The sequence below is a fragment of the Neofelis nebulosa genome, chromosome 13 (assembly GCF_028018385.1).
Source record: "Neofelis nebulosa isolate mNeoNeb1 chromosome 13, mNeoNeb1.pri, whole genome shotgun sequence".
Classification (NCBI taxonomy): domain Eukaryota; kingdom Metazoa; phylum Chordata; class Mammalia; order Carnivora; family Felidae; genus Neofelis; species Neofelis nebulosa.
The window spans coordinates 43,834,971-43,850,384 of record NC_080794.1 but is presented as its reverse complement, the minus strand read 5'-3'; the positions used below and the strand labels follow the sequence as shown (position 1 = coordinate 43,850,384).

The window sequence follows — 15,414 nt, the reverse complement described above, 5'->3', positions numbered from 1 at the left end:
GTGGGGGAGCAGGTGGGGGTTCTGGGTGATAGTTGGGTAATTTGCTTAGAGTGGGATGGGCGTGGCTGAGCAGGTGGCTGGAGCACAGGATGGGACAAGGGACGTGGGTGGACGGGGGCAGGGGAGGAGACCATGTTCTGAGGTCTCGGTGAGACTAGAGACACTGCTTTGTCCTGGCATCGACCTGTGGGACTGACTTTCCCCAACAGCACCCTATGGCCTTATGTGGAGGGACAGTCATCGGATTCAGGGTGGGGCTTTGAGGGGTGGGTTTCAAAGAACAGAAACCCAAGATGACGCAGGAGCTGGAGGATGTGATGCGTGGCCCCACACCCGGGGGCTGCGACCTGCACGCAGCCCCGAGCCAGGCCCTCCTCGGGCTTTTCCCGTGGACTTCTTATTCTGGGCCAGTCCCCGGGGAATCTGGTGGGGCGGGGCGGGCCTCCACGCAGCCTGGCCAGGCCCCCCCCCCAGGCCTGGGTTTCAGGCTCTGCAGCTGGAATGCCTGGACGGTTTGCTTTTTATGTAAAGTTAGAGGAGCATACCGCCCTGCCTCTCCCTCCCCACCCCCTGCCCACTTCCTGCCTTCAAGGCCATGGCATTCAAACTTTTTGTTTTCAACCACAGCCCACAAGTAAGAATTAATTTCACATCATGATTCAGCACACACACACACACACACACACAAACTGCAACGCATGTTTCATGATCAATCTCCACCCTTGCTCTGTAACCCTACAAAGTGCTCTTGGTGTTCTACTCAGTCCTCATCTAAATGCTGGTCACAGCCCAACTGGGATTTCATAGGTCCCTCCACTTGTGGGGAAGCACTGCCCTAGAGTCGACGGGAGGCTGGGGTGGGCCCTTCTCACTCATGCTACCCACCGGGGTGTCTGCTCTCAGAGAAAATGCTTCCGGCCCTCGTGATGCTGGCAGAAGGCAGTCAGTGCCCGCGGCTTAGCAGTGACCAGGATTCCATTTTGTTTTTTTAAGTTTACTTATTTATTTTGAGAGAGAGAGAGAGAATGCAAGCAGGGGAGGGGCAGAGAGAGAGGGAGAGAGAGAATCCCAAGCAGGCTCCGCACTGTCAGCACAGAGCCCGATGCAGGGCTCGAACTCACAAACCGTGAGATCATGACCCAGGTGGACACTAAGTCGGACACTTAAACGACTGAGCCACCCTGGCGCCCCAACAGGATTCAATTTTTAAAATTGTTTTAAGGTTCATCCATTTTTCAGAGACAGAGCGTGAGCAGGGGAGGGGCAGGGAGAGACGGAGACAGAATCTGAAGCAGGCTCCAGGCTCTGAGCTGTCAGCACAGAGCCCGACGCGGGGCTTGGACTCACAGATGGCGAGATCGTGACCTGAGCTGAAGTCGGCGCCACCCAGGATTCCATTTTTAATGTAAGTTTTTCCTTCCCCCCTCCCCTTCCATCTCCCACTGAAAAGAGAAACTGGCCACCCTGGAGAAGCCCCAGAAGCACCCATATCCCCCCCTGCATATCCCCCCCCCCCACACACTTAAGGGACCTGCACACTCTCCTGACACACTTTCCCACACACACTCCAGGGGATATATTTTGGGGTGCCTGCTAGCCCCTACTTCTTTCTTTGAGGATAGTTAGGACAGTGGCCCAGGTAGGTAGTTCTAGAACCCCATGTAAAGCGCAGTCACAGAGAAGAGAAAACCCAAGGTCCCCTTACAGGGTCGGGGGCAGTGGTGCTGGGGAGTAGGGTGGCCAGAGGGAGACGGTGAGAGAGCCAACGAGGAGAGTGGCTGAGTCAGTGGTCCAGCTCTTCATTCTGGCTGCTTTTGCACAGCACCCTCTGGAGCTTGGCACGAATAGGTTCCCGGTCTGTAAATCCGGAAAATCCGCAAGGGGCTTGCTCTCAGAGCCCCGGCCAGCATCGCACACGTTCCCTGAGTCCCCAGCAGCCCGTACAGGGCCTGGCCCTGCTCAGGGTCCCCTCCCCACCTGGTTGTCCCACTGTCAGGAGCGGGGCCTGCCGCAGATCAGGGTCCTGCCGGAAGAAGGTTCTGGGCTCTGAACATGCTCACCTGGCCACTCCAGTGTCTCCTCCAGGGACACCCGAGGTAGGGGCTCCTCCAGATCAACACCAAACCACCTGCCTGCTTGTTTGCTTGCTTGCTGTTTCTGTTTTGTTTTGGTTTTGCCAGGTGATCAGGCAGGGGTGGTGGTTTAGAAGCAGAAACAAACACCCAAACCGCTCCTTAAAGTTCACAAAATAGCTAATTCGCCAAACCTTCGTTTTTTGTCAATTTATTTAGAAAACAATTAACATGGGCAAATGAGATACCTCAGTGTTACAACAGAGTATAGAAATGTCTAGCAATAGTCAAATAATTTGATCTTTAAATACAAAATAACCACATGAACACCTAATATACAGGTTTCATCTGAATACATATTTATTAGATAAATATTAGAGGTTGTCACATCATCTAACTACATACAGCTTTGCAAGACTAGAAATCACAATTGGGTTTCTGACCAGTTTAAAGTTTGAAATGGTTGCATTGTACAGAGATGTACAAAGACAATGACAATTTCTGTGGGGGTTACTTCAGGCTGTGCTGTGGGTGTGTTTATGTGTGGACATGTGGATCACCTGCAATCATGATATCAAAAATTATACAAAGTATGAATTTGGTTACAATTTTCGTCTGAAATCCCCATTTCTTTTCATTATTTCCATAGCACCCTAAAAATACACAGGTGGCAGGACCAGTACACCGGAAGCTAAATAGTACATGGAGGTAAAATAAAAAACAAAACAGAACAAAAATTCCTTTCCACACAGGGGCAGAGTATATTACATAAGACAAAGGTGGAGAGAGACCTCACAAACGCTAACAGGATCTAGTTTTTCACGTTAAGATGGAGTTTCAAGCCTTTTTTTTTTTGTTTGTTTGTTTTGTTTTGTTCCGTAAAATAAAAACAATACACATTCCAAGGGAAATGAATGCATCTGTTAACGTGTCTCTATTTCTCATTTACATATGTACACACGTCCCTTGAGTCGCTGCTGCTGACGTCATCCTGTCTAGATGGTCAGGTCGAGGGAGCAGACGTGTAGCTCTCTGGGGTGGGGGTGTGGGGGGGGTGGTGGTTAGGGCTTTCATTAGGGAGAAAGGATTAGAAGTGTCTTCAAAAATAAAATGGCTACAGGGAACATGATACACGGGTAAAGCTTCGAACCAAGGAGATGGGGTGATTGCCTGTACTGGGGCCTTCCCGCCTGCCCGCTGGCGCCCTGTCCGTCTTGTGGAGTGGCAGCAGAAACGTGTCTACGGCCTGGGTGGATGCTTGTCACAGAGAAGTGGCTTGCTGAGGCCTCGTTTTTGCTGAGGTTACTTATGGCTCCAAGTAGTCGTCCAAAAGGATGAGGGAAGCATCCCCACCCCGGAGTTCAGAAGCGCCCTTGCTTGGGGAGGCTGTCGTCACCCGAATCTGTCACCAACCGGGGGTCTCTCCAGCCCCGGGCACCTTTCTGCCTCCCTCACCCCCCTGGCCTGGCTCCAAAATCACTCCGGGAGAGGACGTTCCCAGAGCATGGGCTTCAGGCACCACGGTTCGGGAAAGCTCTTTGTCCAACTTGCTGGTGGAGGTTCGCTTGGGAGGGGCCCCAGGAAACCTGCCTCAGGTGCCGAGCCCTGGCTTCCTCAGAGACGGTTGAGGGAGGTGCCCAGAGCCCGGGCTGTGGGGAGCAGATCGACCCTCTGTACTAGAAAGCTGTGGGTAGGTTGGTGAGTGGAGTAGGGACACCCGATAAGAACCAGAATGGACCCCAGGCCTTTCTGGGAAAAAGTAGCACAGCAGGAAGCAGGAACTTCTAAGGAAGGCATTTGGAAGTCTGTCTGGGGCAGAACATTCCCAGATGGCCGAACACAGGAGCGTGGCCACCTGCCAGGGCTATCGGCCACTGGGCAAGGACGGCCACGTGCTACCTGGCATCGTCTTGTCCCCACCAGCTGACTGGGGATGGCTCTGAACAGTGGGCGGCCTGCTCGAACTCACGGCACAGCCACCCACGTACTTTGTCCCTTCATCTGTACAAATAGGCCCTGGTTGCTTTTTTGTTTTTGTTTGTTGTTTTTTAAAAAAAAGGACTCGGTCTTGTTGTTGAGTCAAGGTATTTTAAAAACACCAGCAAAGGCTATAACCAGGTCATGAAAATGTTGAATATTATCAAAGACAATACTAAAATATTCACAAAGATATTTACAAAAGCAATTCTCAAAATAATTGATTTGCATACTGAACACCACGCTGTTTGAAAAAACCTCGACAACGGGACAAAGGAAAAGGGGGCGGGGACAATGGCAGCTTTCCTACAGAAAACCTTGTGCCGGCTGTCTGGTACAGTGACTGGAAATCAACAGCTGGGGCCACCGTTCCGGTCAAATCCAGAGGAGTGCTGGGGACCACCCGCCACAGGGGGAGACGGAGCTCGAGAACACGGACAGTGGACGGGAAGCAGGAGACCCCAGGCAGCAGCAGGGAGGGGCGCAACGAATTCACAGACGTGACCCAAGTGACGGCCCAGCAGCATCACAGGCCATGCGGCTTAGGGGGACAGAGGACCCCCAGACGAAACGGACGCCCCACAAGCTACCCGGGAGACTCCGAGAGCAGTAAGCCGGATGGAGCGAGGCAGTGGAGGGAAAGACCAGAGGCTGCTTCTGCTCCGGTGAGCAGGAGTGTGGGCAGCTTTGCAGGGCAGGGGGACACAGAGGGAAGGAGAGGCCGGCAGCCAAGTGCGGCACAGAGACACCACGTGACGCTGGCGGGCACATCCCGGCACGTGTGGTGACGGACTGGGGTGCAGCTGGGGCAGCCTTGAGCACAGGGACAGCCGGGACGGGGGGGGGGGGGGGGCCGGAGAGGTGCCTGCGCCATGCCCGCACAGGCGCCTGAGCCTCCCCCGCCCCTCCACCGGCCCACCCGGCTGTCGGGGCGGACACAGCAGAAGTGGGACAGAGGGAAGCAGGTGTCCCCCGTAACAGTCTGGGAGACGTGGGTGGGGTAGGAGGGAGGAAACAGGACGCGTGGAGAGAAATGGGTTGCTTGCCGTCCAAGTCTACCGTCCCCTTTCTCAGATGACTCCGTAGCTTAATTAATCGTCATTGAAAAACAGGGAGTGGCTCGGAGCAAAGTTGTAAGTTGCCGTTCCTATCGGACTCCGGCTGGCGGCATCCCCCTGCCCCCCAACTAAGGGCACAGTAATTTTGGCTGGGGACTCTCTCCCTCTGCTCCCCGAGGCCGGGCCCCGGACTGAGTCCAGAGGTCATGGGGCCAGCTGCCTTGTCCTGGCTCTGAGGAGGCCCTGACCCCCTTTCCCACCGGTCCCCAAGCAGGAATGGCACACCCTCTCTCGAACACAGAATCTTGTCCTTTTTTTCTCTGCTTTCTGAGAGAGAGTGTTTACAGGGTATCTTGGCTTAGAGGTCAGGGGTCAAAGCGACGACCTTGGCCCCTGAGAGAGTTCTCTTTCCCAGAGGTTTGTGCTTTTCTGTGGTGGTGGTGGTGGTGGTGGTGGTGGTGGTGGGTGGGCCATTCTCACTGCCGCCAACCGTCACTGCTCCTCCAAGGCTCGGGGCCTGCCTGGGTCTCGGGGCGCCTTCTCTCAGGCTCAGTCACTTGAAGGAGGCTCTGGGCCAGGAAGCAGGGAGGCAGGGTTACAGTTTAGAAACCGGAAGAACCTCGGGGGGCACTGGAGGGTCGTTTGGAATCAGCACACACAGAGGGACCAGGAAGGCTTTGTCAGCGTGTGCCCTCTCGCCGGGCCGGTTCCCCACCTCGAGGCTCATCTTCAGGGCCTGCTCTGGGCACGGGCACCAGACCCACACAGCCTTCACAGTGCACCCTCCCGCCCCTCCGCTCTGAGAAGGCCGCAGCAGGGGCGGTCTGAGGGCATGGGCTCCCAGTGGTAAAGTGTGTGTGGGACAGACGGGGAAGGAGGCAGAGTGGGGGGGGATGGCCCCAGTGGAGGGGTGGGCTTCAGTTGTTCTCAAAGAGAGACAGGAGGTCATCGTTACTATTGCTCGGCAGGTCGGGGGGATCCAGGTACGAGAGGAGCTCATCGGGATTTGTGAGTTCTGGAAGGAGCTGGAAAAGAAGTACAGAAGCCCAGATGAGGTGTCAGCTGAGGGGCTGGGCTGTCCCAGGGTGAGGACTGCAGGGGTGCCCCCAAGGACTGCCGGGGTGCGTGCTTCTCTACCTGCTTCCCGGGGTCCTGGCGGGACAGGGGACACTAACCGTGCTGGCTGGCCTCAAACGCGCCCAGGCCACTGTGCTAGCCTGGGGCACACCCGCGCTTATTTCCAGTGTGGGGGAGACAGGCCCTCGGCCCACCAGCCAGGAAGGCTCGTGGCAGGTCAGGGGGCTTTCTCTTGATTCCGGGCTTCCTCTGGCCCCAAGACCCTGCCAAGAGGAAGCCTGGGTCACGAAGGCCTCCCAGTAGAAACCACATGACTTTGCACGTAAGGCCGGTGGTCCCTGTAGCTCTCGGCACCCTGGACCTCCCCCCAGGAGCTCACTGCTCCCTGGTGAGCCTATGACCAGAGGGCGGCACGGAACCATCCTTCCCTGCGGCCCCTGGGCTGTGGCTGCAGACTCTCCCTACCCTCTACCGTGAGGTCCTCGGACTCCTTTTGTCACACCGGGGAACCTCATGAACCTAAGAGCACCCTCACTGGACGGGTCTGGGGAGGAGAGCTGGGGGAGAACCCTAGATGGCCGCACAGCCGAGTAAACCCCATTCACCATAAAGACTGCCGCTGCCTGCCGGGGCCGAGGACGACCACAGTGGGGCTGAGGCGTGGAGAGGGCAGAGCAGGCCTCCTCTCTGGGAATCTAGAGCCTAGGGGCGTGGGATGGGAGGGGCAAGTGCCACATGTCCCTTCCCGGCCCACCCTAGCCGGCTACCCGGCCCCCATCACTCGAGGGCTCCTCCCACCCCGCTTTCCAGACCGGTCGGGCCTCAAGGTGGGAGACCCCTGAATCTCAGCCACCCACTTCTGCCCCAGTAGTCCTGGCACGACCCGAGGCTGGTCCTACTGTCACCCCTCACCGGGGCCTCTCTGAGTGAGCGATGGAGCAAAGCGGCAACACAGGGCGTGGACAACACACGGACAGGAAACTGGACACAGACACATACCAGCGAGACAGACAGAGGGACCCTGTCACTCCAGCCCTTCCCCTGCCTCAGGCCAGAGAGTGTGGCGAACACTGAGATGGCAAGCTTGATGTGGGGGTGGGGGCGGGGAGGGGGTCGGAAGGAAGAAGGGCAGGGGGCCTTCCTGTGCTTCCATCAGGACCCTGGCCCAGAGGGACTCTGTGAGGGCCTGTGGGGGAAGGTGGGGTGGGGCAGGGAGGGGCTGCAGGACTGTGGCCGAGGGGACCGAAGGGCAGGTGCCGGCAAGGTGGGGAAGGGGGCGGGGGAGGGATGCTGGGACCCTTGGTGAGGCTTCCCCACTGTGGGGTTTCCTGGTTCTGGAGCCAGGGGAGGCAGGCTGGCTAGGCCCACCCACCACCCACCCACCCCCTCATAGCTGCACCTCCTCCACCCTGGGCCTTGAGCCCTCGACACCCACCCCTGCTCTCGGGCAGGTCCCAGCGCCAGGCCTAGCCCCAGGCCGGTGGTGACCCCAACTTACATCCAGCGAAGGCTCCGGCATGTCGGATGCTCCCTGTGCTCCGGCCTGACCCTCTAAGGCTGAGGAGGGGTTAAAGGTCAGGTCGCTGTGTGGATGGTTGCTGGGAGCGGCCTGTGGCGGTTGCCGGGGAGGCTGGGAAGGAGGAGGAGGAGCCCCACTGTGATGTAATGGAGGCCCTGACTGGCTGCTGGGGTGTGGGACGTGCAAACCTTGTTGTATGGAGGGATGGGGCTGGTCAGAACTGCCAGCGTGTGGCATCTGTGGAGGAGGAGAGAGCAGGAGAAAAGAAATGTGAGGTGACGAGGTACAGCAACGAGATGCCTGGAGAAATGAAAACCAAACAAAACCAGGAAAATAACAAACCCCCAAAACAAAGCTACCCCCTTACAAAGCTCAATGCTTTTTGTTGTTGTTGTCGTTTTGCAGAGAAACAAACAAAAAAAGTCCTCCCCCGAGGCTGCCAGTCAGGGAGGCTGTGGAGAGGGAGGCGGGGCCGGGGCCTCTGAGGCCATGTGGGGGCCTGGAGGGAGGTGGCCCGGAGCTCTGGGACAAGCAGACACTGAGAGCATGGTCCAGGCCCCCCGCAAGCCCCTCTGCCTCTGTAGCCCGGACACCATCACCACAATGAACAGGAAGGGCAGAATGGAGAAGCAAATGGGCATGTTTCCAAGGAGTGGGGAGGCGGGGAGGGTGACGCTGGCAGCGTGGTACGGCACACCCCTTCCCCCACCCCTGCCCGCTGCCCCGGGGCAGCGGAGAGCAGACACGGACAGACAGCATGGGCAGGCGTGCAGCTCAGGAAGGGGCCTGCTTCCCCCAACGGGCCCTGGCCGGGCGGGGGGGGAGGGGGGGCGATGCTGGACACAGAGGCACCTTCCAAGGGCCCGGGGTGGCAGCGGCTGGCCCCTTGGGACCAGCCCTGCCTGCTGCCCAGGGTAGGGCAGAAGTGAGCCCCGAGTCAAAGGGGCAGAGCAGGGCTTCTCCGCATTGCCGGACCCTTCCTGTTGGCCACCCACCTAGGCAGCTGTAGGCCGCGTCCCCGGGTGCCGAGGAAGGCAGGCACCTCTGTGCCTCGCTGGGCGCTAGGGCTCACAGAGGGGGTGCCCCGGTGAGGCAGGAAGTGCTTCTCTAACAGATCCACTAGAGGCCCGTGCCCTCCTGTGTGCACGTGGACTGAAACACCAGGGCTGTGGCCGGGCAGGGGGCCTTATGGTGTATGACATCGAAACTTCCCTGCTGGTCTGGGTGCTATCCCAAGCAGCCTCCCTTCAGAGCTCAGGTCTTGGAGCACAAGTCCACACTCTCAGCCCACGGCCAGTGCCCCAGCAGGTCCCCCAACCGCACTCACACGATGCTAGCCAAGGGGAGCCTGACCCGCCAGGCTGCCGGTGAGCAAATGTCTCCTTGGTCTTTTTGTACCTTCCTACCCACCCCATCTTCCAGGCCATGCACACATTTCTTTTTTCCTTCATGGGTTTTGAAACAGCAGCCTGATCTCCAGGCCCTAGTACCTCTTCCTGTTTCTCCTAAAGCTGCTCCCAGGCCTTGCTGGGAGCCTCTGCTCAGTCCAGCCAGCCCCAGGCAGCACAGGGCCCCCTCTGTCCCGGGACTGACTGTACGACTGTGGGACGGTGTGGGGGGGATTCACACGAGGTGGGAAGGACCAGGAGAGGCTGGAAGGATGGCCACCATGACTGTCAGTAAGAGGCCAGCTTGTGACTCCCACCCATGCCCGTGGGTGCCCCACAGTGCCCATTCTGGGGGGCAGGGAGTGGCTCCACACTCCCGGAGCAGCCCAGCCCAGCCCAGGCAGACAGTCTCTAGATCTGCTGACAACGGCTGTCCCCCTCAGGCCCAGAGGGACGCTCTGAGACCTGCTGATACACCTGTCACCTCTCTTGCAAGGAAGAGTCCTTCAGTGACCCAGCACCTGACGGGAGCCTCTCTGCCAGTGTCCGCGCACGTGGGCATCCAGCTGGTGCTCAGCCAGGGCCAGGCTGCCCTGGCGCGGGGCAGTTTATCCGTGACTGTACTATCCCTCTTCGCAGCTTTACTTCTGGGTCGCCGTCTAGCGAAAGCCCAGAAATAGGGAGGGACGGTGCATACCTAGGGAGCACCCCTGGGCGGCGTGGGTGGGGGTGGGGGGGCAGGCTGTGAAGTCAACTCACAGGCTTAGGGCCCTCTGAAAAGACCCCAGGTGGCAGGGCTCAGAAAGTAAGCAACATCCTGCTGCCATCGTCCAGTGCTGGGACCTCTGTGTGTGACAGGTGAGCGTGTGTGGGGTGTGATCTGGGTGACTCCTGGGCATGGACTGCTGAGGAAACGGGCGGAGCTGGGAGAGAGGCCCCCAGAAGTCAGAAGCTCCACGAGGCAGAAAGGAACTTGCGAAAACGTGGCTGAAGCCCTGTGACAGCAGCTATGTCTGACTTGGCATTCTGGAGTTCCGTAGGAAAGATGCTGCAGTGTCCCTCTCCCAGAAGCCTTCCGGTTAACAGCCACCCTTGCTGAGAATCGGGTGGCTCGGGACGGGACAGCTTCTGGCAGAGCCAACCCCGTGTGGATCACGGTGCGATCCCAAGGCCCTTCCTCCCAGGCCACATGGGGGAAGATGGGAGGCCTGCAGCCCCGCCTTCCGGTGCAGGCCCGTCCAACCCCACTGCCGGGCCCTCTGCGACTGTCCCTCCTCCTGAGGGGAGAGACCAGGGACAGACAGAACGACTGAGGCCTGACTTCAGCCCTCAGGCCCCAGTTTCCCCAAACACCCCAACCGTGCTGTCTCCATCCGAGCGCTGCCAGAACCTTCGCTCCGTGGGCACAAGGCCTGTGTCTGTCTTGCTCACACCGGGTACAAAACCTGGCCCGGAGCAAAGGCTCAGGAAATGTGTGCTAAGTCAAACAGAGCCACGCAGTACTCACTGGAAGAGGACCTGGGGGTGGCCAGGCCTCTTACCACTGTTGGGTGTGTTAATATGTGACACGGGACTGGGCGTGAATATTCCGAGGCTGAGCAGACGGTGGCGATATGCAGAAGACTCAGACCCCTGGGGAGCAGGTGCCTAGGTGTGAGACAAAATTCTAGACAGCTGGGGCTATGGTAGGTCAGCATCTGAGTGTGCGTGTCAGGGAGAGAGGCTGGTGGCGGTGGTGTGTGTGGGGGTGTGGGGGTGCGGTGGGCACGTGTGGGAGGTGGGCGTGTGTACGTGCAGTGTGTGTGCAGACAGGAGCCTGCAGCTTCCCCCATCTGAGAATCCAACGTCCTAGGTGAAACCAACGTCCTTGGCCAAGTCCAAGGACACCGACTCAGCCTCGGTCAGGCCTCTCACTTCCTTCTGAGCCCCCAGACCCAATTGGCAGTCTTCCCCTTTGCCTGGGAGGGAGCTAGGCAAACATCAGAAAGGTCCCTGGGGGAGCCCTCTGCTCCCAGCCGCCCCACGCGGAGGACGGGGGTGAAGGGGGAGGTAGGGAGGTCAGGACGATGAAGAGGTACTCACAGTTTCCTGCATGGGGTGACTGAGGGGTTTCTCGAGGGCGGCCATGTTGTTGGGCATGTCCGGGGGGTGGGAGAGCTGGGGCGGCCCGTGCATGAAGTCGTTCATGGATGTCCCGCCAGGATTTCCATGGGGGAAGTCAAAGTTGCCATGGCCCTGGTAGTTGTTGCCTGGGGAGAAAACAAGATGGCACCGGGGCAGTGTCACCCAGAGGGAAGGCAGCCACGGGGCGGGGGGAGTGGGGGGGACACGGAGAATGTAAGTTAAGATGTGACTCCTGTCCTGGCTCCTGTGGCCTTAGACGGAGCAGCAATATAGCCTCCTCTGGTGGGCCTCGGCACCCCAGGACCTGAGCTGTTTTACAGTTACGAGGAGGAACAGAGTGTGAGCAGGAGGTAGGCCAGGTTCCTGAGGGCAGGGGAAGATGAGGCCCCAGCCTGAGCCTTCCTCAGGATCTGCTGCGCTAGACCCCAAGAGCTGTTTCCTCACTGTCCCCCACGTGGCTGCACCCCTTCAGTGGGAAGACCGCAGCCCAGAGTGGGAGATCAAGATTTCAAGTCCACAAAGAGAGCTGCACCAGCCTCGAGGTGACACCATTAGAAGCCAGCTGTCTGGCCTCCCTGGCCCTTGCTCCCTCCCCAACATGGCCATGGAGAAGGATCAGAGGACCAACATACTGGAAGGCTGTGGGATCCTGCTATGTGGGTTAACCTCTCCGGGCCTCTAATCATCCAGGAGCCTGGATCCTGCAGGGAGCTGCCATTGCCAGTGTTTAAGGGGGCTGGGTACTTTCTAGGAACCCAGGGCAGTACAGCATAGCTTGGTCTGGACAGCAGGGAGAGTGAGGGGGCAGGGATGGTGAATTTGGTGGCCAGAGACCCCTGGAACTCTGTGCCTGGAAGGATGGGAGCATTTCAGGGACCGGGACAATACAGATCTCACAGAGGAACACGGAAGGGCTGGGGGAAGGGCCAAGAACTCCAAGTGGGAGTGTTCTGTTAGTGCCCCAGGCAAAGCAGGTTCCAAAGAAGGCAAGGAGCTGTCCTCTGCAGCTCCAGGAGGCAGAGCCCACTTCTCAGCAGGGTGCTGACCCATAGGGCGGGACGGAACCAGCTGGCGAAGGAGAGAGGATGGCGTTGAATGGGCCACCATACCCCCAAGTCCAGTGACATGGGTTGTGTTTTGGGGTGTATGTTGCCTCTACCTCTTCACACCACAATCCCCCCTGCACCTGTCACGTGAGCCCAGAGACCTTGTACCCCTGCTGGGACTCCTCTCTCCCACCTCATCCAACGTCACCCACCTTGGTTGCTGTAATCGTTGGAGTTGGCGCCCCCCGGTGGAGGCGGGAGTGGGTAGGGGGATGGGCCAGGGCCCAGGGCTGCGATCATTTCCATGACGTTGGGCATGATCATCTGGCTGGGACTCATGGTCTTGAACCGCTTGGAGGGGATGCCATCTGGGTCATCTTTAATGTGCAGGTCTGACTTGATGGGGACTGGCCGCCAGCTGCACGTGGGGTCGATGGTGACCTCTTCAAACTCGGAGCTGGTGGGGAGCAAGGGGGCAGAGCTGAGGTCACGCGGTACCAGGCCTGGGATACAAGGGCTTCTAGCCCAGGCAGACACTGAACTGTCCCTGCCTAGGCCCCTGTCCCCATCCTTGCCACGCTCTGCCATATGACAGGGGTGTGAGGGAGTTTTACATCTGTTTGAGGGATGGGGAGGGTGAGGTGAGGAAAAGCAAGTGGCTGGACACAGGCCAGCCGGCCCCAAGGCCTCCCGCCCAGGAAGTGGCTGTCCGGGGCACTGTCTTGTTCTGGCTGAGCTTAGTCCTTTCTAGAAAGTTCATTTGCCCCCGGATAGAAAAGTTACTGAGGTAGAGTCACCAGAGGTGACTGGGACACCAGGTAGAGTTCCAGAGGTGAGAGCTTGGGTTGGCGAATGGTCTGCAGCTGGGGACAGGGTGGGGTATCAGGAATGTCCCCGTGTCGCCTCCTCCAATCCAGGCGGGCATTCCCCCGCCCCCTCCACGTGCCCCGAGCTGGGGGGGGGGCCCACTTACTGTTGGATGGCGTTCAGGATGCCCCACATGTACTGATCCACCTCCAGGCCCTCAAGCAGAGCCGTTTTACTAGAAAAAAAGAGAAGGGGGCTTGGCCTTTGCTCTTGGAGCCTAGAGACTAGCGCGTAGTGCTTCTGCCACGGGTCACTACTGGAGGCAGTGACAGGAGAGCACGGCCTTGTGACAACTTGACACAAGAAGACGGCACGTGGCCCCTGTGCGCCGCGCTTGTCTGCCGTGTCTGGATTCTCTGTTTGGCTCCTAGGGCAGGAGGAGGTGGCTAGACCCCAGACGGCAGGCCCAGATGGAGGCCAGTGAGGAAGGTCCCGCCAGGGTAGATGTTACTCACTTGCACACGGGACACCGCCAGGTCCCTCTCTCACAATTCAGCTGCAGGTACGACTCCAGGTCAAAGCACTGCAGAGGCCGGGAGGCAGGCAGACAGACAGACAGATGAGAGGACGCGTGGGTGCGAGTGCCACCGCCTCTGGGACCCTTGTGAAGATCTCCCAGCAGGGAGGGAGCGGGGGGCGGGGAGACAGGGGCTGGGTTGCGGGGGCCGGCGATCATGAGGCCTTTCCCCTGCTCACATGGCTAGCCGGCCACGTTGAGTCCCTGCGCGGCTCACTTCTCACACCACCCTTGTGCCCGACGGCCCCTCGCCTGTGTCCTCTCAGAAGGCTTCCTGGCTCACCCAACAGCGTGTCTCCACAGACCCTGACCCATGATAGCCTGGCCTCCCCGTCAGCCCAGCCCCGGCTCCGAGAACACATCCAGTCGAGTTCATCAGTACGTGTTGGTACCCACAACGTTCTCCCCGAGGGAAGCTCCTGCCCCACCACGAAGCCCTCCAGACCTGCTGTGTGGAGGGAGGGGCCGAGGCTTCACCTGGGTTGGCCCCCCAGCCTCTGCAGGAATGGCCGCTCCCCCTCTTCGGGGACTTCTTCCTGAGCAGCCCCCACCCAGGGAATCCCACCCATCCAGGCTGCCCACATTTGCACAGTGCTCTATTAGAGCAACCTAGGCCACGACAGTCACTCATCCCACGGCCACTTCCTGAACACCTGCTTGGGGCCAGGCCCCAGGACACAGCAGCGATCAGGCAGAGGTGTCCCTGCCCTGGGGCTCCAGGCCAGCTGTGGCCGTATGTGCAGGACTTGCAGCTGGCTTCTGACATCTGTCAGGACTGGGACTGTCCAAATCGGTTCTGGGGCCCCCTGGGAACCTAGCCCTGAGCATGCAGAGAAGATGCTCGCTCAAAGGATGGACGGAGGCTGGAGGGAGTGAATACAACCGGCTGCTGATGGCCGCCGAGTCCTCTGGGGACCAGAAGCAGGCCCTGCTGCCCGCCCTCCCGCCCCCGCCTGCCCCTCACCATCCCAGCCAGACGCCAGCCATCCTGCTCCCGCTCGAGCTGCACCTGCCAGGACCACTCACCTGGACGTGCTTGCAGTCGTGACCTCGAGCAGGCAGCTGGATGCGCCGGAATGTGATGGGGCACTTCAGAGACACCTTGATGGCTGTCTGCTCCACGCCATCCTCTCCGTTGAGGGTCGTGTTGCCTGATGAGGCAGCCACGCTGCTGAAATTCCGCTTGACTGTGGGGCAGGAGGCACAGGTGGCTGAGGAGGACGGGGCCACCCTGCACACATCACACTCCCTCGTGTGGCTAAAACACACCCTGCTTCTCCACCGCCCCCCGGACACTGGGAGGTCCTGGGAAGAACTAGCGCACCCAGGCCTGGTCGCAGGGGAGCTCGGCCCGCCGGGAGCCCTGGGCCACCCAGCTCTCTGGGACGGCAGCCCCCACGTGCGACGTGCGGAACGCGTGTGTCCCTGGAGCAGCCGCGTCAGCTCCCCAGTCTCTGCCGAACAGACCCCGCCTTCACCAGCACGGGGGACTTTCTACGGCACTTACAGAAACACGGTCTGGCCCTTCCCACTGATTTTCTGGGTCAGTGGAGAGCCCTTCAGGCGCTCCCGTGCTCACTTCTACAAGGGTGGAGATGGGAACGGACAAGCGCCGGGCGGGAACGGAGGGCTCAGGAGGTGATGTGGAGAAGCAAGTCGAGCGGAGAGGCAGCGGTGCACCGCCCTGCATACTGCCCCCGGGTCATCACCTGGGTGCCTCCTCCAAAGGAGGGGACTCTGAGCCAAGTCCCTGTCTCTAGTTTACACAT

At 59.4% G+C, this 15,414-nt stretch overlaps 1 protein-coding gene across 6 annotated transcripts in view; it reads right to left on the bottom strand.

The window, feature by feature from the left end:
- Positions 1-2,267: 2,267 nt before the first annotated feature.
- ZMIZ1 (zinc finger MIZ-type containing 1) overlaps positions 2,268-15,414 on the bottom strand; it is a 233,843-nt gene continuing 220,696 nt past the window's right edge. For 5 of the 6 annotated variants that reach the window (XM_058696812.1, XM_058696813.1, XM_058696814.1 and 2 more), the window contains 7 exons: positions 14,672-14,832; positions 13,584-13,651; positions 13,235-13,303; positions 12,474-12,718; positions 11,174-11,340; positions 7,683-7,940; positions 2,268-6,132 (listed from right to left, as the gene is read on the bottom strand). In XM_058696812.1, coding sequence (XP_058552795.1) covers positions 6,025-6,132; positions 7,683-7,940; positions 11,174-11,340; positions 12,474-12,718; positions 13,235-13,303; positions 13,584-13,651; positions 14,672-14,832 — 1,076 coding nt within the window. In that variant the 3' untranslated portion in view covers positions 2,268-6,024. The remainder of the gene's footprint in view (positions 6,133-7,682; positions 7,941-11,173; positions 11,341-12,473; positions 12,719-13,234; positions 13,304-13,583; positions 13,652-14,671; positions 14,833-15,414) is intronic. The other variant, XM_058696816.1, reaches the window with a different exon arrangement.